The sequence below is a fragment of the Lissotriton helveticus genome, chromosome 3_1 (assembly GCF_964261635.1).
Source record: "Lissotriton helveticus chromosome 3_1, aLisHel1.1, whole genome shotgun sequence".
In the NCBI taxonomy this organism is placed as follows: Eukaryota; Metazoa; Chordata; class Amphibia; order Caudata; family Salamandridae; genus Lissotriton; species Lissotriton helveticus.
In genome coordinates this window covers 849,103,723-849,126,357 of record NC_136061.1, presented here as the reverse complement: position 1 = coordinate 849,126,357, position 22,635 = coordinate 849,103,723, and the positions used below count along the sequence as shown (strand labels likewise).

General features: G+C 47.1%; 1 protein-coding gene across 4 annotated transcripts in view; it reads right to left on the bottom strand.

Annotated features, from left to right (window-relative positions):
- AGO4 (argonaute RISC component 4) overlaps positions 1–22,635 on the bottom strand; it is a 601,932-nt gene that overhangs the window by 558,612 nt on the left and 20,685 nt on the right. Inside the window, exon 1 of one of the 4 annotated variants that reach the window (XM_078681161.1) lies at positions 5,504–5,829. The exons of 2 other annotated variants lie outside the window; for them this stretch is intronic. In XM_078681161.1, the coding sequence (XP_078537287.1) occupies positions 5,504–5,558 (55 nt within the window). In that variant the 5' untranslated portion in view covers positions 5,559–5,829. Of the gene's footprint in view, positions 1–5,503; positions 5,830–22,635 lie in introns of those variants that run through there. One more of the 4 variants, XM_078681163.1, reaches the window with a different exon arrangement.

Here is a 22,635-nt window from a genome sequence, read left to right as displayed (position 1 = left end):
ACATTTTTCTTCCTTCTGTTCCCCTCGCTGTTCCCGTGCTCTCTCTGCCCGGTCTTTCCTTCTGTACCCCTCGCTGGCCCGCGTCTCTGCCCGGTTTTCCCTTCTGTTTCCCTCGCTACCCCTGTGCCTCTCTGCCCGTTCTGCCTTCTGTTCTTAGCTGCCCCTATATTTCTGTATTTTGCCTCTGTGCCATTCAATTTTTTGTGCCCATCTGCCCTTTGTGCCACTCGTTTTTGTGCCCGTCTGCCCTTTGTGCCACTCGTTTTTGTGCCTTTCTGCCCTCTGTTCCACTCGTTTTTTGTGCCCTTCTGCCCTCTGTTCCACTCGTTTTTAGGTCTCGCCTAACAATGCGCAAGCGCATTGCTCCGGCGAGATTATAGGAAGGGAAAAATAATAGTCTACCAAAACAGCAGATTAGATACAATTCATGTGATCTATGCGCACGCACAACACCAGCCACGTCCCACACCACCATTTGTCTGTGCCTCGCATCAGACTTCAAAAGGCTGCCGCTCCCCCCCCAAATCAGACTTTAAAGGCATGCCCTCGCCCCAGCAATGCCGAGAGCTTGTTTTGCTTGCTACTCCTTGGCCTCTGGTCTCCGCCTGCTCTCCCGTGTGCTTGCATCTTCCTTCCTTGGCCCTGGGTGTTTGTGTTCACCCATTCAGTGCCTTCTCGACCCCATACCAGATTGCTGTCCAAGCCCCAGCCCTCGCTGCCTCCATCATTAGGCACTCTGTGTTTTCCTGTTACCATTGCTTTTTCCCGGCTCCATCATTCTGTGCTTTGATAAACTGAAAGCGCTTCGTAGCACTCAACCCTGCGTGTTCTTAGCTTCAGTCTCTGTGCTGGGGCACCACCTCATTACTCAGGGGCACCATCTCATCACTCAGGGGCACCACCTTATCACTCTAATGCCCAACCACTTTATCACTCCGCACCACAACAGCACTGTCCTTGCTTGCTACCAATAAGCATTGCCATAGCCAATAGGACTCGCATTATATATTTTCAAAGCCAACACATTAAAAACATTGTCATTTACAATACCAATACCTCACACTTCCCTAATGCGAGACCTATTGCATTGCAAATGCTTGTTTTGTACCCTTCTGCCCTATGTTCCACTCGTTTTTTGTGCCTTTCTGCCCTCTGTTCCACTTCCCCTCGTTTGTGCCCTTCTGCCCGGTTCCACTTCCCCTCGTTTTTTTTGTACCATTCTGCCTTCTGTGCCACTCGTATTTTCCTTGTTTTTGTGCCCCTTTTGCCTTCTGTTCCGCTCATTTCCCCAGCCGCTGTGCCCCCTGCGGCCCCGCCCCCCTGACTGCCCACTCGCTGCCCCCACTTCCCGATTGTATTGTTGTGGTCTCGCTGCCCCTGCGCCAACATTCACAGCTCTTGTGTGCTGTGAGGACGCATGGGCGTTTCATTTTTCACTAGGAGGACAGGCACTCTAGTCCTGCGGACCCCCTGGGAATGTCTCACGGACCCCTGGGTGTCCACGGAGCAGTTTGGAAAACACTGCCCTACAGAATACGCCATATCACGTCCCGCCTCAATACTTCCAGGCAGCTGACTCAGAGGTCTGCACTCTACTAAGCAATAGCGGCACACCCTGAATCGCTCTCTTCAAACTTACAAAAAGCTGATACGACAGAGGTATCGCTTTACCTGCCATTAGATCATATTACTGGGCCTCACAGTTAGTGGTCCTCAATTACTGGGCACATCAACCTATCACGATACAGGATGGACAGGCACAATATGGCTGTGGGCAATCACTTAAGGGCATTGTATGGAGGGACTAGACCTATGCCCAATTATACTCAGACTTCTACTACAGTCTCGGTCTGGCATATGGCAACTGCTGCATTGGGTGGGAAGGGTAAAATTATGCAGGTTACTCTGCTGCTAGAGTTGAACCAGTTGGGTATGCTCGCTAGGCAACCAGAGTTTGATAAGTGGGATCTGATTGGACTCTCCACGGTTGGGGACCTGTGGGCGAAGTGGTTCTGTTTGGTGAGCTACAACACAGTACCGACTGCATGAGGGGGAAACGTTTCAATATCTTGAGGCAAGTGCATTATATAATGCAATACCCAGGGGTTCCGATCCACCAGTCTCTTTGCCTCTGGAGAATAGACTCCAAGACTATTCTCCCGGACAAAGCCATCTCCCTGACCCATCGTAAGACACTTTTTACCGGGAACTCACGACAAACTAAGTGCAAAATGGTGTGATGACGTGGGGGAAATACCTGATGAGGATTGGAGGGAGGCCCTGGCCTCGCCCAGGGAAGTGGCTATCCGATCCAGTTTCAAGCGAATACAGCTTAAGATACTTCACAGGGCCTATTATACTAGTTTGGTGCTTGTTAAAATGGGGCTCCTTGATTCCCAGCTATGCCAGAGGTTGTGGTTCCACTAGTACCTTCCTACACCAGTGGTGGGAATGTCCTGTCCATCAACGGTATTGGAGTAGGATTGTGTCCACCATGTCCCGAATAGGTCACAAATATATTGAGGCCTACCCTCAACTGTCTATTGAACATTTGGGAAGTCACTGATCTGTCAGGTAAAAAGTAAAGTAAAGTCCACATTTGTAAAGCGCACAATCACCCGTAAGGGTCTCTAGGCGCTGGGGGGCCGTCGGGAAGATTAAGCGAGCTATTGCCCAGAGTCACATGGTGCTGGGCTAACCTGCCGCCGGAGCCGGGGATCGAACCGTGGTCCCCAGATTCCAGCGTCAGTCGCCCTGGCCGCGGCGCCACACCTCTTCCACCGTACTGAACAAGTATGGGTCTTGTTGGGCTGTATGGTGGCAAAGAGTAATATCGCCAGAACATGGAGGGGAGGAGTTGGGCCTGAATACGATGACTGGTCGGCCCAAATGGGCTGGTGATTGCAGGCGGAGAGAGTGGTGTACGAGAGCAGGGGATGCCCAGGCAAAAGGACTAAGATATGGGGCCCCAGGAACAAAACTTCGAGGTTTTCTGTGTTCCTCCTTTGGCGACACTCCCCCACTTGATGTTGACAATGAGACGCTGTAAAATTTTAATGTATGTATGTGACCAAGAATCTTTGATGATGTCCTTGACCCATTACACCGATTGTATTTAAATGTATTTTTATGCGGTGCGACTTTGACCATCTTGACAACTGCTACTTATTGTATTTGTTTTTTGTAATGTTTTCTGTTGCTTCTTTCAATAAAACAGATCTTTTATAAAAAATTAAAAAAAAGAAATATACAGTAAGGGGTACTTTATTAATGTAAGTTTTCATTTTACTTTCCTTTGTGGAATGTTTTTGGAAATATTCTAAAATGAGTTAACTAATTTAAACTTTATAACAGACATTTTTATTGTTGGCCATATTTTATATCAAAACAATTTCTGTAAATGTATACTGAACCTTCTACAAAATTAGTAAGCAACATGAATGTACCTCTTATGTTCACCGACCTTGTTAATGCTACTAATGTAAAGGTAGCAGGGTAGAAGCTCTGGACGAAGCACAGTACAGAGTTACACCAAAAATCACTTTAGTACTTCCAACAATAAGCATTTGCTATGCAATAGCTCTCGCATTTGCGAGCACTGGAGCTACTGGCAGTGTAAATGCCAATGCTTTTTATTTTATATATTTTAAAAACCTGCAAACGACGCGTAAACACGCACTTTATACTTCTAGTTGTTGCTTATAAAATGAAAGGCTGCCAAAAATTGACCCTCTTTTACTGCCAGCCTTGCTTCTTGTAAACAAGGACTAGAAGTACACAGTGTGTGTTTTATGTGTTTTGAAAATCTTCAAATGGTGCATAAAGGCATTTTCATTTACAATGCCAATAGCTCAAAGTCTTGTTTCTGCACGGCTATCAATCTCACCTCACGCCCTCTCACACACTCACTCTCAGAAACTACTTTCCCAAACAGACCTATATATGAACTGCTTTTGAAGTTATCAAACATTCTCATGCACACTTCTCTCAAACGCACGCACCCAATTTATACTCACATTTCTCTTGCACATGCTTTCACACACCTCTCCCTTCTCACACACAGTTTCACCCTACAGACACACTCTTGCTAAAGCTCTCACGCACACTATCAGCTTTCCCAATCTGATACTTTCCATCATCGGTGACCCTCGACACTTTGAACAGGTGAACGAATATAATACCTTCTTCATTCTCCCCTTAAATCTGTTGCTTTGTGCAATGCTCAACTTTGGGAAGAATTTCATGTTAAAGAACAGTAGATGTTGCAGTGCCCAGTATAATGTGCTGCATGGCTAAATACTAATAAGGTCCCAAACGCGAGACCAATTGCATTGCAAATGATTGTCCATAAAGGAGTAATTCCTTAAAATGATACCGGTGAAAAAAGATGACAAATTAAAAAAATGTTGACAAGTAAATACTACTGCATGCATTGCATTCCAAGCATTTGCACATAGGGTGAAAAAACGAATTCAGGTTGAAGAATAGGTACTGGATTTGATCTTCAGCACCAGGTACTGAAAGGAAGCGCAGGTGTCACTTTATAATCAATACTCGGAGTTAGCGCAAGCCTGCCAGAGACCTTTGTAAATAAGGCTAAAAACGAATATCAAAAGGTGGGAGGGCAACAGATGTACACGAGTTTATGGGGAGTAATATTTCCAAGTTTCCAACAAGAACATAGATTTCAACTTCGAACTGCTTATCACCGCTATCTTTCATGTACCATTAGCTGCTGAGGGGCTGGAGTCGTGAAGTGAGAGGGGATCCCTCCACTTTTTGAACAGGCGTAGGGATATGATAAAGTGGAATTAATAAAGGGAATGCATGCCATCAGGCTCTATCAAAAGCCAAGGAGAGGCTTGCAGGTGAGGAGACCATGCCACCCAAACCAAGGGGAGGCACGCACAATACTGTGATCCACACCGGGAGAGGCATGCACGGCACCACAACGCAAGGACAGGAGTGCACACTTACATGACCCAACTCAAGTGAGACATGCACTTCACTCCATCAGGACGCCGAGGGGAGGCACACACCACCACGACCAACTAAGTGGGTGCACAGACACCGCCAAAGGAAGGTACAGACCACCAAGCCGCAACAACGAAGTGAACGGGTTCTGTGCACAACTCCTGACACCACATCTGCCCTCCCATTCACAAATCCGTACCCCTTTAGTGTTGTCCTTAGGTCTCCCATCCCCAAACCCCGTCCAGAAACCTAGCTCCGTTAACTGCCTTGCGTGACTATCTCAATCATGCCTAAATACGTACAATTCATCCGGGGCCCGACCCCATCGAGAAGCATTAGTCTAGATCCCAGGATTCCCTTCCTAGGTATACCTAAATACACACGCTATTCCCCCACCCACTTCAGTCAGAATTACACACGCAATAGCCATGTCTGTTGGCCCCCCCCACGACCTCTGAGGCCCCAATTCCTCGAGTCAGTGCCCCATGGCCTCTGGTGGCCCCCTCCAAACGTTCTCTGGGTCACTCACCGGCCGGAGGTCCCTCTTCCCCCCGGGACTCACCGGGCCCTCCTCCCGCCTCCATATCCGGGGCCGCGCTCCGCTCCACGGGGGGGCGCTTCTTCTCCGGAATATTGGCTCCGGGGTGGGGGCGCAGGAGGGAGAAGAGGGTGTCCGCCGAGGGGGACGAGCAGGGGTGCCGAGTTGATGTGGGTCCGGGAGGCCACCCTCCTCCGGAACCTTGGGACAGGGGGGCAGACGTACTCACGGGCTGTTGGGGGAGGGGTGGAGAGTTACAAGGGGCTATGGGCCGGTGCGTGAGGGGGCGCGTGCAACCAGCACACCCAAGCGCGCGACAGTGAGCTGTGCGATCGCCTCGCTCCCGACCACGGCGAAGAGGAGGTACGGCAGGGAAGTGCCGTGCGACATAGCGGCCATCTTTAAGAGTCCCCGAATCCTTTGATTTCTCATGACAAAAAACGTTAGTCCATTATTAGATACGTTTAGATCCCTGGATAGGAATATTACATATAACTATATAGTACTTCATAATGGCAAGCTAGCTAGTAAAGCTGTATTTGCAGAATAGTGTCAGCTTTGATATGCTCGTAGCGGTGCCCCCTTCTAGTTTCGTGCTTATATACGTCCATAAATCTAGATTCGTGTAATGTAGTTGTCTAGTTACAACTCACATTCTACAGGAAAATACGCCATTTCGAAATGGCCAACAGGTTCATGGAACAGAAGATCAAACACTTACTTCGCTTGCTCAACTTACAGCCCCATTCTATTGCAGAGAAGTTTGACCGCCTTTGAAATAAAACTATCGCTTAAGTCACTGGATAAAAATAACATACACGATGCAAGTACATTAAAAAATAAGGATCTTTTTTTATAGCCTGTGGTGAGTCAAATTAATTAAAACCTGTAAATTAACAAAGAAATGGGTACAAGCCGACGTTTGCTGTACTACTTTAAAGTCCAATGTTCGCTTAAATTAATTTACATTCTTCTAACAATTAACTTTGCTCACGCGTCTGTCCTATTTATCGAAAAGGCTGCACTACGAAATGGCCGCGGCCATGTCGCGTTCCTTTAGGGAGGTACACAAAGCTGGGCGAGAAGTACGCAAGCACGCGCATAGGGAGAAGTATTGCAGTGAAAGCGCGAGCGTGATCCCTCAGCCCCTTTAACTGTACGCAGGACTTTAAATGGGAAAAATAAACACCTGGAAACGGGGAAGAACTGGTGAGGCTGGAAAGTGAGAGGGTAAATGAGTTGGCAAGCGCCAAACAAGACTAGGTCATGATGGGATCAAGTAAAGAGGCAGCAGGTACATGGGGAAAGTCAGAGCAGGGGAGATGGAAATAAAAGTTAAGGCAATGGAAAATAGCACACCGGCATTGTGTGGGCAGGAGGCAGTCCAACTGTGCAGTACAGTTTATTTTTTGACATTTTCCAAAGTCACCTGCAGATTTTTTTTTACCTGTGAGAAGTTGGCCTGATATGCAGTGCTCACTATTCTAGTGATCACTATGTATCAGTCCAAACAACCCTTATTGATGATTGGTTGTAAGTCAACCTTATAGACCAGCTATCCTAGTAGCATGGATACGAGCAGTCTAAGGCTAAGACTCTAGAGGGCGTGTTAAGCCAGCTGTTTTACCTTCACATTACCCCTTGAACACCCAGTGAAAGGACACCACACAAGTTGTTATGAAAATAAACAGTGTATTTATTTATAACAAGACTACCCTGGCTCTTTATGAGACAGGGAGCTAAGCACACAACAAAACTCTTATAAAAATACTTAAGTTAGCACAGTATATACAAATGCCCGAGGGGCACGGAAAACCATATACTCTAAAAGTGGAATGCAAAACTACTAGCAGGTAAGTACAGTACTAATAGGCTTTGGAATCGCTAGGACTATAGAATCGTTAGATTACTTCTAGGAGGCCCAGGGGACTTGGGTGCAGAGTGTGCACTCTCACGCGGGATGCGGGACAAAGTCTATGATAGCTAGTAAAGTTAAAATTAGTGTTCACGGGCGAACCCGACCTGGTAGGAAGAAAACGACAGTGGATCCTGACCCTTGGATAGTGAGGCTATGCTGGGGCACCGAAATGCCGAAGTTACCTAGCCCAGGGGCTGCAGCTGCATAGGTCTCAAAAGACGTCGGGAATCCTCGTAGACGAACCAGGAGCCTGGAAGAAAAGATGCTGGCAGGCGACCAGTGAAGAGAGTTCGAAGTGATCCAAGCCTGGATCTTGAAGATGGATGACACCTGAAAGCAGAGGGGACCAAGTTCGTGACTACTAGCCAGTAGTCAGGGGCACCAGGAGGGCACCGGAGGGTAGTCACCTCGACTAGGTGAGTGGGCGACGCTGTGCTCTGCAGATCTCACGGACCAGGAGGCGTTGTCGGCGACCAGGATGGAGGGGCGAGCTGTCCCACGATGGATGAAGCTGTCGGCGTCAAAGGACCCAGGATTGGGCAACAAAGCCTTGGCTAATTCAAGCCCACGCGGTGGACTCAAAATGGCGTCTTGAGTGGACCAGGAGGGTCCGGGGTGCTCCTCTTCTGGAAGGGAGCAAGAACCAGTCTGGAGCAACCAGACCAGCAGCAGTGATGTCGTCGGGCGTCGTTCAGAAGGCCACAAGCCAGCGGGCTAGTAGCCAAACAACGCGGTGAGCAGCAAAAAGCAGAAGGGCCCCACGCCGATCGTGGAGATGCTGGGGGGCTGATCTTCGGTGCTGGAGCTGCTCAGGGTCGGGGCTTCTCGGACCCCAAAGCACTCGCCAGTAGATTACCCGGCGGGCTTGCTGTGAAGAAGTCGTGCAGTCTTGGCAATAGTCGGTCCCTTGAGGTCTCGTCGCACTCACGGTTCTCAGCTTGGCTGTAGAGGTGAGTAGAGGTCGGAGGTGCCAGGGAAGCCGGGTCTTGTCGAGCTGGGCAGTCGGATTCCGGAGGAAGGACTTGCAGCAGACCGCAGTGTTCTTAAGGTGGTGCCTGCGGATGCAGGGTGACTACTCCTTAGTCACAAGGGAGAATCTTGAAGAAGAAATCTTGATGTCCTTTCGTAGAAAGTCGTGTCTTGATTCCAAAGATGATCTAATTTGGAAGGGGGCCAGTTCCTACCTTTATCTGGGAAAAGGGGGCTGGCACGCGACTAAGTCCTGCCCTATGGGTGGGACCAGGAGGGGGGTGGTTACACCCCTCTCCTTTGGCGGGCTTTCCCCAGGCCAGGGGCTGGAGTGCCCCTGGAACTGGTTTCAGCCGGCCTATGCACAGTGAGCACCGGGGTGCCACTTGCAGTCACCTTCCTCTGTAGCCCTGCCTACCTGGAATACACAAAACCCTGTCTGGGACTGTGCTGGCACCGCCCCTGGCAGGAAACCCTTTGTCCTTGCCTCCTGCTCTGGGAGGACTCCCAGCAGCAGGAGGGCAGACTTGTGTCTCGGTGGCAGCATCCATTTTGTGGATGCTAAGGCTCTGTCTGACTTTAACCGGGGTTACAGGTTACATACATGCCGTGTCCCTCTAGAAGGGTGGAATGCTAACCCCGTCGCCAGAATTGGCGAGGGGTTAGTATTCCAATTCGTATGACACCTTACTCGACATGTTTTGATAAAGCGATACCAGAGTTGGCATATAACCGCGAGGATTATAATGCACTTAAGAGTATATGGTATGCGATATCATGGAAACGGCTAAGGGATGGATCCCGAAAGCCGCAGACAGGCTCAGCTCATGCCAGAGCACCATCTCACACGATTCCAAGCACTCTGCCTTCAGGATTGTTAAGGCCTGCCATAGGAGTGACTGATAGGAGATCTGTGTGTCCATTTTAGGGTTAGATATAGGTATACTATATCTAAAGCAAAGGGGTGATTACACCACCTTGCCCCAGCTGTCGTGCAGCCAGTTGTGTCAGTTTAGTTAGTCAGCCCAGGGGTGGCACAATACATGCTTCAGCCCCTGGGAGACTTCTGGGTACACCTCAGCCCTGGGTACAGGGACTTGGAGAGGGCCCAGTGCCAATTCAGTACCTGAGTACAATTTGGATAGAGAGAACAGCTAGGCTGTGGGTCTGATTAGCAGGCCCACAGCCAGGGAAAGTCGTAAACCAGTGCAGCAAAAAGCAAAAAATCTGGGTGATCATAGGATTGCAGACCCTACTCTCCTACATTACCTCACCCTGAATTTCCTGGCACTCTTTGAGATACTAAATTTTAATACCTCAGCCGAGTTGCAAGGCTGGGCCGAGCAGTGAACACCATCAGTTTTTGCAGGAAAGCAACCAGCCCAAGACTGTCGCACAGTAAGATGCTTTCCCAGACCGCGGCAAGCATTTGCCCAATTAAGTGTTCAAGTTTGTAAGGCGAGGCAAGAGAAACAGTTACTCGAGGATGTAGTTATAGCTTAGAGGCACCTCTGGGAGAGATCTTGACATAAAGTACTCACAAAGGGTAACTAAAGGTAGAGAGAGAGAGAAACACGTGAAGTGACAAAGGTACTACCTAAACATTTAGGCCTTGAAAATGAATACATTCAACTTTGGTGAAGTGTTTTTTTTTTTTCTTTTTGTATGGACTTAATAAGGAGGAATATCGCTGTAATTTGTTATGTTCACCGCTCCCGACTGTAAACGTACGCTGGATTATGTAATTAAGCAAGACCAGTCTCGCTGGATACTCTTCTTACCGCTCATGTGATTTCAGAGCCACTTTATTCAAATGGTCGCGCCTCTCCATTGGCCTGAGCCCAAAGGGAAGTGATTTTCTGGTGACCGATTCCTCTAGACTTTAGGTACTCAGCAAATTCCTGGCTTGGTAAAGGAGGGCCATTATCAGTAGGAAGTTCTTTAAACAATCCATGGGTAGCCATAATCTTCTCAAATAGAGGAATAGTCTGGCTGGCCATGGTGGATTCCATAAATTCAATCTCAGGATACTTGGAGAAATAGTCGATGACCAACAACATATGACGCCAATCTGGGAGACTACTTAAATCTGCGCTTGCAGGGAAACAATGGAATTGCTTCTGTAAGGATAGGTGCTGGTGGATCAGCAGGCCCAACTGCTTGACAAATGGCGTCACCTCCACAGTGTGGTCCACCAAAGCATCCAGACCAGGAAACCACACCTTGCACCCTAACCCCTTCGCTGCTAGGCCTTCCCCTTACGCCCCGTGCTAAGCTGGTTTTGGCCATTTGTGGAAGTTCGCACTTAGGCCCCTGTAATTTCGACCACAAGATATCCAAGCCAAATTTGCGTCCTTTTTTCCAACATCATGGGGATTCTAAAGGTACCCAGGGTTTGTGGATTCCCCTGTAGTAGACCCAGAAATGAGCCAAAATACAGCAAAATTCTTCTTTTTTTGGGGAGGAAAAAAAGGGCTACAGATGAGTGGGTTTTTCCCCCTGCAAATGTTATAAAAAAAGGGGTACAATCTTCCCAGCTTTCAGGGATAAGCAGACTGGTCAGAAAACCAAAATATTTTACACAGTTTTGGCATTTTTCTGGGACATAGCAAAAATAGGCTATTTTTTGTGCTTTCAAACTCTTTCCAGTTAATGGTAGAAATGGGTATGAAAGCAATAATGGATCCTGGAATTACATACATTTTAGAAAAGTAGTCAACATTATAAATTCAGCAACGGGTCATTTGTGTAGATCTTTCAAGTTTTTTTATATAAACTAACCGTTTAATATAGGAAAAAATGAAAATTAGTTGAAAAAAACAGCCATGCGTGTCAACGTTTTCACCTGTAAATTCTTCTAATTAGGACAGCTGTTTGAAAGCAATACCCAGTTACATCCACTGGACCTTTCCGGTTGTAGGGATGTATAGGACTTGTAGGTTCACAAAGAACCCAACGAACACAGAGCCAATAACTGAGCAGTGACTTGCAATCATTTTTTATTATGTACCGGGTATATAGCAATTATTCTGGGGAAATTTATACATGGAAAAATCGGTATGAAAAAGACCTATGTATTTCTGAAATGGGAACAAAATGTAGAGATTAGAAACAGTAGATCTTTGCACATTTCCGAAATTGGGAATACCCATATCAGCATGAGAATTATAGGTAATTTTTCAAAATGACTTTTTTTTACACAGTCTTTAATTTGGAGGCAGAAATGCATCGAAAGTCAATAGGTATTGACACCTGCTACACAAATCTGTGTTACCCTAAGTCTCTCAATAAAAATGGTACCTCACTTGTGTGGGTAGGCCTAGTGCCCACAACAGCAAACTGCTCAAAACGCAACGTCTACACACCACATTTTCACAATGAAAAATTACCCTTTGTTTGCAAATTGCCTAGCTGTAGTTTTTGAACCCTAGCTCTGCCGACACCTACAGAAACCTAGTAAAACTATACATTTTTGAAAACTAGTCACCCAGGGGAATCCAGGATGGGGTGACTGGACTGGCTCTTACCAGGTTCTGTTACCCAGAATCCCTTGCAAACCTAAAAATAAAAAAACATTTTCCTCAATTCTATGGTGGAAAGTTCTGGAATCTGCGTGAATCCACAAAATTCCACCTACGAGTTTCCCAAAGTCTTCCGAGAAAAATGGTACCTTATTTGGGTGGGTGGGTCAAGTACCCGTGACAGGCAAGGGCCCAAAACCTATGGAGGCGACATCAAAATTACCAATCACAAACAAACCTGGTTTTGCAAGGGGGGGGTCCCAGGAGTTTTTGGCCCGGGGCTCAGCGGCCATCGAAGGAAACCCACTAAACCCACACATTTCTGGAAACTAGACATCTGGGGAAGTCCAGAAAGGTATGGCTTGCATGGGTCCGCCAACATTCTCCTACCCAGAATCCCCTGCAAACGTCAAATTTTGCTGGAAAAAAAATATCACTTTTCTCCCATTTCGGTGTGGGAAAGTTCTGGAATCTGCGTGGATCCACAAATTTCTACCCACCAGTGTTTCCCAAAGTCTCCCGAGAAAAATGGTACCTCACTTGTGTGGGTAGGCCTAGTGCCCTCGATAGGAAATGGCCCAAATCTTACTGTTGAGACTTCAAAATTACCTATAACAAACTACCTGTTTTTTGGGGGTGGGCGCACCTGGGGTTTTGGCCCCGGGCTCGCCGCTATCTAAGAAAACCTACCAAACCCACACATCTGAAAACTAGACACCCTGGGGAGTCCAATGAGGTATGGCTTGCATGGATCCTCCAACAGATCCCTACCCAGGATCCCCTGCAAACCACAAGTTTAGCTGAAAAAAAACACATTTACCATGTTTTTGTAGGGAATCACCATGGCGGCACAAATGTCCTACCCCACATCATTCTCCTTATTGTCCAGAGTAAAATGATACCTCACTTGTGTGGGTGTTCAATGCAGAAATGGCTAAAGATGTATTTCTAAAAAAATGTAGTGCTTCGAATTCTCGGTGCAATACCCTTATTCCCTATGTTTTGGGCTCTTCCCAGCCACAGGCCCTTGCCCCACCCACACAAAGGAGGTATCATTTTACTCGGGAGAAGATTGTTTTTTTCCACTAAATTGGAGGTATGCAGGGCCCAGGGCCAAAAACTCATGGGAACCCCCCCCCCCCTTGCAAAACAAGGTCATTTTCGGATACATAGGGGGCATCTGAGTTTTTGGTCCAGAGTCAGCAGCCATCTAGTGAAACCTCCCAAACCCACACATTTCTGAAAATTAGATACCCAGGGGAGTCCAGGGAGGTATGGCTTGCGTGGGCCCCCTAACATTTTCCTACCCAGAATGCCCTGCAAACCTCAAATTTAGCTGAAGAAAATCACTTCTCAAATTTCTGTGTGGAAAGTTCTGGAATCTACATGGATCCACACATTTCCTACCACCCAGCGTTCCGAGGTCTCCCGAACAAAAAGGATAAATCACTCGCATGGGTGGGTCAAGTACCCGCGACAGGCAAGGTCCCAAAACGTATTGAGGAGACATCAAAATGACCTATCACAAAACAACCTGGTTTTGCAAGAGGGGTCACCTGGGTTTTTGGCCCCGGGCTCGGCGGCCATCTTGGAAAACTAACAAACCCACACATTTCTGAAAAGTAGACACCTGGGGGAGACCAAGAAGGTTTGTCTTGTGTGGATCCCCCAACATTTTCCAACCCAGAATGCCCTGCAAACCTCAAATTTAGCTTAAATTTTTTTGTTCTACATGTTTGGGTGGAATCACCGTGCCGGCTAGTCTTTCTGCCCCCCCGGCGGGCAGAAAAACTGACATTTCTCGGTAGGGGGCATTGCCATTCCCCTTTTGGGCAGCCCCCACCCCAACTTTAAAAAATAATCCTTGGTGTCTAGTGGGCTTGAATCACCGTGCCGGCTAGTCTTTCTGCCCCCCCGGCGGGCAGAAAAACTGACATTTCTCGGTAGGGGGCATTGCCATTCCCCTTTTGGGCAGCCCCCACCCCAACTTTAAAAAATAATCCTTGGTGTCTAGTGGGCTTTCTGCTTGGGGGCAACTGCCCAGTCTGACCCCGAGGGGGCGGGGGGGGCAGAAAGACTGATATTTCTCTATGGGGTGGGGGCATTGGCTCAGGGGGGGGGGCAGAAAAACTTATGCCCAAAAGAAAATGAGGGGAGCAGAGGCCCTTGCCAAAGGGCCCGATTCCCCCCTCCCTGGTGCTAGTGGGTGGATCCCTGCTTGGGGGCGGTGGAAATCACCCTCCTGTTGTGATCCCCAAGCAGGGATCCACTAGGGAAGAGTACCATTGGAAAGGGGTGATTCTTCCCTTTCCAACGATACCTCTCCCATCTTTTTCGGTGCTCTGGGGTTGAGATAGCCCCACAAGCACAGACACTGAGAAACTGAAACTAAGTTTGTTTCATTGTAATGACGATTGCACGCCATGTGCGCGAACGTCATTCAATGAAATACAAAAATCGGCCTGGGGAGGTTGGGAAGCTCTTCCCCACCTCCACCGCAAAAACAAAAAAAAAGGGAAACCCCTCTGCTGTCTGCAGCAAAGGGATTTCCTGAGCATGTGCTCATGACGGAATGGTTCCGTCAGGAGCACACTAGAACTTGTGCTCATGATAGGAACCATTCGGTCATGAGCATAGAAGGGGTTAATCTGGTTTTTGTTTTGACAAACTCCTGATGAGCTAAATGGGCCAAATCCATCACCCTTTGCTGCAAACATTCAGGAATCACCAACCATGGACCTCTCATCAAACACCCTTCCGGAGATCTGATCAACTCAACCCTCACATAGTGACGGGACACCAGTGTAGACCTTGCGTCTTCAGTGCGATATATTGTTTTGTCCTGTAAGACGTCCCATTTCCCAGTTCTCACAGCAGAAAGACAAAGTTGGAAGCACTTTGTGGCCTGCAGAATCTTATCCAAAAATAACAGGAAGGGGTCTAGACCGCTTCACCACCAGGCGCACATATTGCTCAGTTTCCTCTGCATCCGACTCCTTGCTCTGAGTGGCTGTTCAGAAGTGCTTCGAGAGATAGTCAGCCGGGTTTTGTGTTCCTGGACAAAAGACCACAGTGAAACAGTCCTGTAACTGAAGAATCCATTTCTCGATTTGTGGGGGGTTTAGAGGAGTATCCTATGAACAAAGGAAGGAGGGGGTTTGTGATCAGTGTGCATAATAAATGGCTTGCCATATAGGTATAAATGAAAATGGCGGCACCCCCAGTGCACAGCTATGGCCTCCTTTTCAAAATAAGAGCACCTCTGTTCAGTCGCTGTTAACGCTCGACTGGCATATGCAACTGGGGTCCATTCCCCACTAGCTTGCTGGTGAGAAAGCACTGCCCCCCCAATCCGATGGGCCTGGCATCCACGGAAAACTCAGATTCCTTAGCCGGATCAAAATACACCAATGTCTTATTTGCAGCAGGGCTTGCTTAGGGGCATGAAATGCGCTTTCCTGCTCCGGACCGCAAATTTAGGTAACATTGGATTTAGTTAGTTCTCTCAATGGAGCAGTAAGATCAGTTAGGTTGCGAAGGACATGGCCACAGCAATTTACCATCCCCATAAAGCTCCTTACACCAGTCACATTGATGGGGGAAAATGCTGTTTGTATATCCTGGACTTTCAGGGGATCCGGTGACACCATCTTGTGAAAAACGATGGTCAAAAAAACGATATGACCTTCTTATGAAATTCACACTTTCCTTATGCAGGGTAAGTAGATTCTCCGTTAAACGTTGAATAACCGCTTTTAGGTACGAACAAAGATCATCCAGGGTGGGGGCATGTACCAAAATGTCATCACTGACATTGAAGACACTGCCTAGACTGGAAATGAACCCCCTCATTGTGTCCTGAAAAACCTAAGCAGCACTGGAGATTCCAAACCCTAAACGTTTATATCTCCTCAGTCCCACATGGGTGGAAAACATGGTGATCGCACGAGAGGCAGGATCGAGCATCAGCTGATAGTCTACACGTAGATTCATCTTTGAAAACCATTGTGACCCACTAACCTCAACCACAGTATCATCTGTCAGGGCGAGGTGCCTTTCCCGCTTGATGGCGAGGTTAGGTAGGTGCATATCCAATCAGATTCGGACCTCTCCTGGCTGCTTTGCGGGACACTACAATCCGAGATACCCAGGGAGTCGGGCTAGCCACCTTCTCAATAATGCCCCCCTGTTCAGGTTTGGCTAGTTCATCCTTTAAGTTCAGCCGAAGATGGAATGCCACCCTTCTGTGTGGTAAAGTCAACAGCTGAATCTACTCCTCAATATGAAGTTTTATCATAAGATCTTTTAAGCAGCCTATTCCCTCAAACAGCAGTGCACACCGTCATCAGATCAGCCACGTTCTCTTGATGCGCACAGAGTTCGAAGGGGCTCAACTGAAGTACTTCAGCCTTCCGACAACTCAGCAGCATACCTTGACCCCCTTGTGTGACTTTAAGTTCAAATAATTTTTATTGAAAAAACATACAAGGGAAAACAATACAAAAATGAAGGAGAGCTAAGTACACATCATTAATACATAATGCACATCAGTTTGGAACAAGGCTTTGGGAGTAAGCCCATGTTGTGCGACAGTTAGTGCAACAATCTATAAAACAAGAAGGGAGAAAGAATAAGGACACTAAATAAAAAGATCACAAATGACCTAGCCTTTTGATGGATATTGTGCCAGTGACAGCTGAGTCAGTCTATGTCTAAGGTGGATTTGCCAGCAACCAATTCCGAGGCATTATATGCTCATTATTAGTTGATAGGTAATGGGTGGTCGTAGCAAAGTTCTAAGGGATCAAGAGAGCCCCAAAGTTTGCTGTGCGATTTACGCCATGGTGATGTGTGGAGTGCTTTGTTGTCAGCTCCTCTTAGTGAAAACTGCCACTCTTTCCATAATTTAAAGGAGACTTCATTTGAATTCTTCCACTTAGTATAACTTTGCACCCTAGTGTGAGCATGAGATCCATTACATGCCGATCTTCTACTTTACCAAGATAAGGATCTATAGCCCCTAATGAGACATAAACAAACTCCTTAGGTGGGCGGTAGCGAAAGGTCCTTTGAATGCAATTAAAGATTTTATCCCAGTAAGAATGTAATAGTGGGCAATAAAAAAGCATGTGCGCCAAGTCACCAACTTGAAGTCGGTAATTCCAGCAAGTGGGACTATCAATGAGTTTAAAGAGTTTCTCGGGAGTCCAATACGTTAGGTCTATAATCATTAGTTTTGTTTGAGAAAGTGTAGGCGAGACTTTGCTGAGGAAAGGAGTCAGGTTTATCTTTTCCCAGTCAAATGATATGTTTGTAGAGTTTTCCTCTCTTTCCCAGGATGTTTCGCATTTCCTGTGCGCTTTTTGTGAGTTTGGGGAGAGGAGTTTTTATATCTTGGCGACTGTGTGACCATTTTGTATCAAAGGGGAGAGCCTACTGGTTAGTGTCGGATCGGAAGGAGAGATGGATCGGGCCGAGATTAGTGATTGGAGTTGAAGGAATCTGTAAAAGTCCATAGGTTTAAGGTTGAACTGGGACTGTAGATTGGAGAAAGGCAATGGCGAAGAGCCCATGTATAAATCTTTAATTGAATGAATCCCGCTTTTTGACCAATGTTCCCAATAGAGGGACTTGCCATCTATTTTTAGGATCAGGTTATGCCATAAGGAGGCCAGGTTGGATTTGTGTATTTTGGTTTTGACTTTATGGATCTTCTCTAGGCATAGCAGGACCCTCTTAGTGTTGAGTAGGATGCATCTAGAATGGGGGAAAGCAGAAGTATCCGTTGTCAATATAGCAGAGAGAGGCATATTGTTGATGATCGCTCTCTCTATGTTCACCCAAACAGAAGTGTAAACCGAGTGAGGAAGGAGCCAATTGGCTCCCTGTTTACATAGGTAAGCGGTCTGATAATTCCTGAAATTCGGCAGCCCTATACCCCCTTTTTCTTTAGGTAACTGGAGTTTGTATAAGGAAATACTCTGTTTCTTGCCCTGCTATAAAAAAAAGCATTCGTTTGATATCATAGGCAACATGCTGATCAGATAATTTACCAGAGGGGTTATCATCTTCAGCGTTTCTGCTCTGCCCCACCAAGATAGGAATTTTGGGGACCAGCCGTCCAACAGGGAGGAGATCTTTTTATGAAGGGCAAGCTCGTTTGTTTTAAGGGTACTGACTAGATCCCTCTCAAACTCCAGACCAAGGTACTTAACGCTTTTGGGCTGCCAAAGTAGACCTGAACTACCCATAATGTTTTTGTCACCGATATTATTTAATAGCTTAACTTCTGTTTTGTCCTTGTTTAATTTGTAGCCGGACACGGAGGCGAAGTCCGCTATCGAGGACATAAAAGCTGGAATAGCAATAGCTGTCTCTGCTTCCTCAGATACAATTAAGACATCGTCCGCGTAGGCCGTTATCTTAACTGAGTACCCTCCAAAATCAACCCCTTTGATCTGAACATTGTTTCTTTGGCGGTGGAGGAAGGGTTCGATAGCTAGTAAGAAAAGGGAGGGGGAGAGGGGACAGCCCTGTCTTGTGCCCTGTTCTAGATTGAATGAGGAGGAGAGGCATCTGCCCGCTCTTACCCTAGCCAAGGGGCAGGAGTATAGGGCCATCAGCATTCGGATAAAGTCATCTTCTAATTTGAATTTGTTTAGGGCAGCTTCCAGGTAAGTCCAGTCAACCTTGTCAAAGGCCTTTTCGGCGTCCCAGGTGACTGCTACGGTCGGGGAGTCGGTTAAATTTGCCTTATCTATATGTGTGCAAGAATACGGGTGTTGTCGCTGGACAGTGTTTTTTAGGAAGCCAACCTGCGAAGGATGAATGAGTTTGGGCAGGAATTTCTGAATTCTTTTAGCGAGTATCATAGCGTAGATTTTACAATCTAGGTTAATTAGGGAGATTGGCCTATAATTTTTCGGGGATGACTGGTCTTTACCTTCTTTTGGTATAACCGTTATGATAGCCTCAGCTGGGTTGCCATTAACTCGGCCGTTACTAAAAAATTCCCCAAATATGTCTTGAAGGAGTCCAGATAATGTTGGAGAGAAGCTTTTGTAAAACAAGGCGCTAAACCCGTCTGGCCCAGGGGCTTTACCGGCTTTGAGGGTTTTAAGTGCGGTTTCAATTTCCTGAGCGGAAATGGGAAGGTTAAGTTCTGATTGGTCGTGTACTGAGAGTGAGGGAAGTGTGCAAGCATTTAAATACTCCTATTTTTTATTTTTCAAGTTCTCTGTTCTTACTATACAGGGTGTTGTAAAAATTCCTGAAGATGTCAGCAATTTTAGAGGGGTCAGAATGGGACGCCCCAAACTGATCAGTTAACTCTTAATTGCCGTTTGTTGTAGTTTAAATTTCAGGTAAGAAGCAAGGCTCTTTCCTGCTTTGTTGGATTCACATAGCCTGAAGTTGCTTTGGTTCTTTAGCCACATGCCTGCTCTATCGCTGACAATTTTATTATATTCATATTTCTTGTTCATCATCTCATTCATAATAAGGGGGTCTCTGGATAGTATATGCCTTTGTTCTAGCGTTCAGACCTCCCCAATCCTTGTCCTGAGGAGAACCCTTAGAACTACTCAACGGGTTCGAAACGCGTCGGCGTCCTGTTCCACCCAGATACTGAATTGTTAGGGCACAATAGGAATATAACCCATACACAACTCTACACTGTTGCATAGTTTTGTGTCTTCCTATGTTGTGCATCATATGTTGAACCGCTTTATGTGTATCTAGTGGTGGTCATAACAAGTAGGCTAGTGTGTTATCCTAGTTGACCGCTTGTTTAATTGCATTCAGGATTGGTGCCTCTACAAAGAAAAATATTTTTTGAGACATTCTATAGTTGTCGTTATTTATGTTAACACAATTGTTATATGTGTATGTTTTTGATTTAATGTATTCTTTATGGTTTTTTCAATGCACCTGTGAACCTTTGTAAATGTGATGTGAATCCTTGTTGCTGCCATAAACATTTTTTCAAAATCTTTCTTTATAAAATACAAGTGACCAAAACACAGATGGTTTGTCAGCCTAGCAATTAATTATACTAGGTGTATAATGCGCAAGCTGACAGCCCCCTGGGGCGACGTCACGGAGGAACCGCCGATGCACCAATTCATGCAATATCTGCATGTCATGGGCAACGGCTCTCATGTTATACATTGGCTGGCGCAAGCCCTCTTGGCACACACGCAACCTTCACTCGCGCAATTGAGGACGAGATGGACGGCTGACAGAGGCAGAGAGTGGACAGACAAGGAGTGGGAGAGGATATTGCAGGGACCGACCAATGTTCCACACAACCCCCGTTTTAAATTTATGCAGCTGTATATTCTGCACCAGGCTTCTCTCACCCGACAAAATCAATAGATACTTCTCCCTCACGGACGCAGCCTGCGAGCGCTGCTCCCTGGTGGGAGCGGATCTTTTACACATGCTCTGGCATTGCCCCAATATCCAATCGTATTGGGAAAACGTTACAGCTACACTTGCACACTGCACCGGCGAACGTGTGCCACACACGTGGGAAGCCTGTATACTAGGGCTATACAAACACACGAAGCTGAACAAAGTGCTGACACGGTTCTGGGACATGGGACTTATAACAGCCAAACACCTACTCACCAAACACTGGAAGGCTACCACCCCCCCACACATCCGACACTGGCACACATCCTTCATTAATTGGGCACGGGCAGAGAGTGCACTGCTCTGCCGGGAGGAAACGGCAGGCCTCCGGAAATTCCCTATAGCACAGGCTTGGGACACTTTCCTTACTTCCTTTCAGCGAGCTTGCCAGGAAAGTGAGGCGCACTGAATCAACACGACTAGCTGCCGCAGTATGGGAATGTGACGAGCCGGAACTCTATGACCCTCGCCACCCCCTCCTCTCTCCTCCCCTCCGACCCCCCCCTTTGCCCCTCCCCCACCTTTTTCCTGTTTGGCTGCCACCACACCCAAGCCATGACCAACACTTTAACCTCACGCTCGCCCACTGTGACCGCGGATGCACCACGCTGTGCCCATACCCGTGCGCTCGCTCCCCCCCTTGATCACTCTTGCTGTCCGCCCTGCTTCTATTGACCACTCGCTGCCCTCCCCCTCCCTTTCCCCCATGGGCTCGCTAACAGACCTCTCATCGCACACAACACTGATAACATGACAGGTTTCTCACCCCCGCCCCGCTATTACTCAATTGTTGCACATATGCCTATTGTTTACTCATCGGTCATGTTCCCCGACCGGACCTTATATTGCCATAGACAGAGACATCCCACATACGGTGACACTGCTACGGAACAACGAGAGCGTTGAGGCGAGATGCTCTCCTGTCAAGACATCTACAGATCTTCCCTTGCACACGCACATTGCACACCATGGTGAACGACGCCCCCCCCCCACCCCACCCCCCCTTTCCCTGACGCTGAAGGATTAACCGTGGGAACAAGCTTGCACCACTGCTGCGAGCACACTCATGGCTGCTGCTGAGAGATGCCACGGATGTTCAACTGACTAGCATGCCAGCCTTGTCTGTGCTGGCCAGGCACTGCCGTCACCAGCGCTGCAAGTTCCTACATGCATGCTGTCCTCAATCCCTCGGCAATGTATCCACACCATGCCCAGCACTTACCTCTGTCACTACACACGCGCTGTGGACATAGATTGCTGTCTGACTGTTACAAGCGTCATGGGCGCACTGTCGAACCAACCAGACTTACTGCAGAAAATGGGAAAAATGTATGGACCTAATAGTTTGTTGTACCCAATGCTATACTGTGTCCACGCGTTCTCCTCACACTGCGCCGACGGACCCCCGGGTTGTCGGCTGAATGGCTGTGTCACATTGCACAACACTCTCCGTCTAAACCATTGCGGCCGGCCCTATGGGTTGTAGGCTAAATGCTGTGTGAATACGTGAAGGACTGTCTAGAACAATAAAGGTTTAAAAAAAAAAAAAATCAGGTCTAATAGGTCATTAAAAAAATGCTTGCAAGATACGAGAACTATCACAATGACAACACACCACTTCGTACACAAAATGAAAACAAACAGTGACAAGACAACTTAAAACCATTCAACGAAAAACTGGCATGTTGATTACTGATTAGGTCACTAGTGCTTTTAAAACTATCTGGCAAAATCTGTGACTTTAAGTGCCCCGGCTCAGTGACCTGCCGACCATGGCATGAGTGATGTAATATATGACGTCATCAGCAGTGTATAGCGGGCGCGCGAGTTATAGTAAGCTGAACTAACTAGAACGGGGGAATTTCTATGGTTGTGTACAAGTGAATGTCCAACTAACTATAACGCGCCTGAAACCTATGGTTTTTTCAGTGAATTTCTATGGTTTTTTTAAATGCTAATTTCCAACTATAACGTGCCTGAAACCTATGTTTTTTTCAGTATATATATATATATATACACACACACACACACACACACACACACACACACACACGTGTATATACACATACACATGAAAATGTCTCGGTCCGCCCGTTTGCCTCGGTGGCAGGGAAAAAAATGGGTGGAACTGACGTCAGCACGCCGACTAGGTTCTCTTATGGCTCAGATTACATCATACGGTGTCGCAAGCGGAGCCGTGCTATTAGGACGTCCTTGTCGACGTGGGAGAGCTAGGAAAAAATGTCTGTGGAATGCTGGTGCAGGTAATATTCACCTAAATGTTCAGGCTAGTTCTTTGG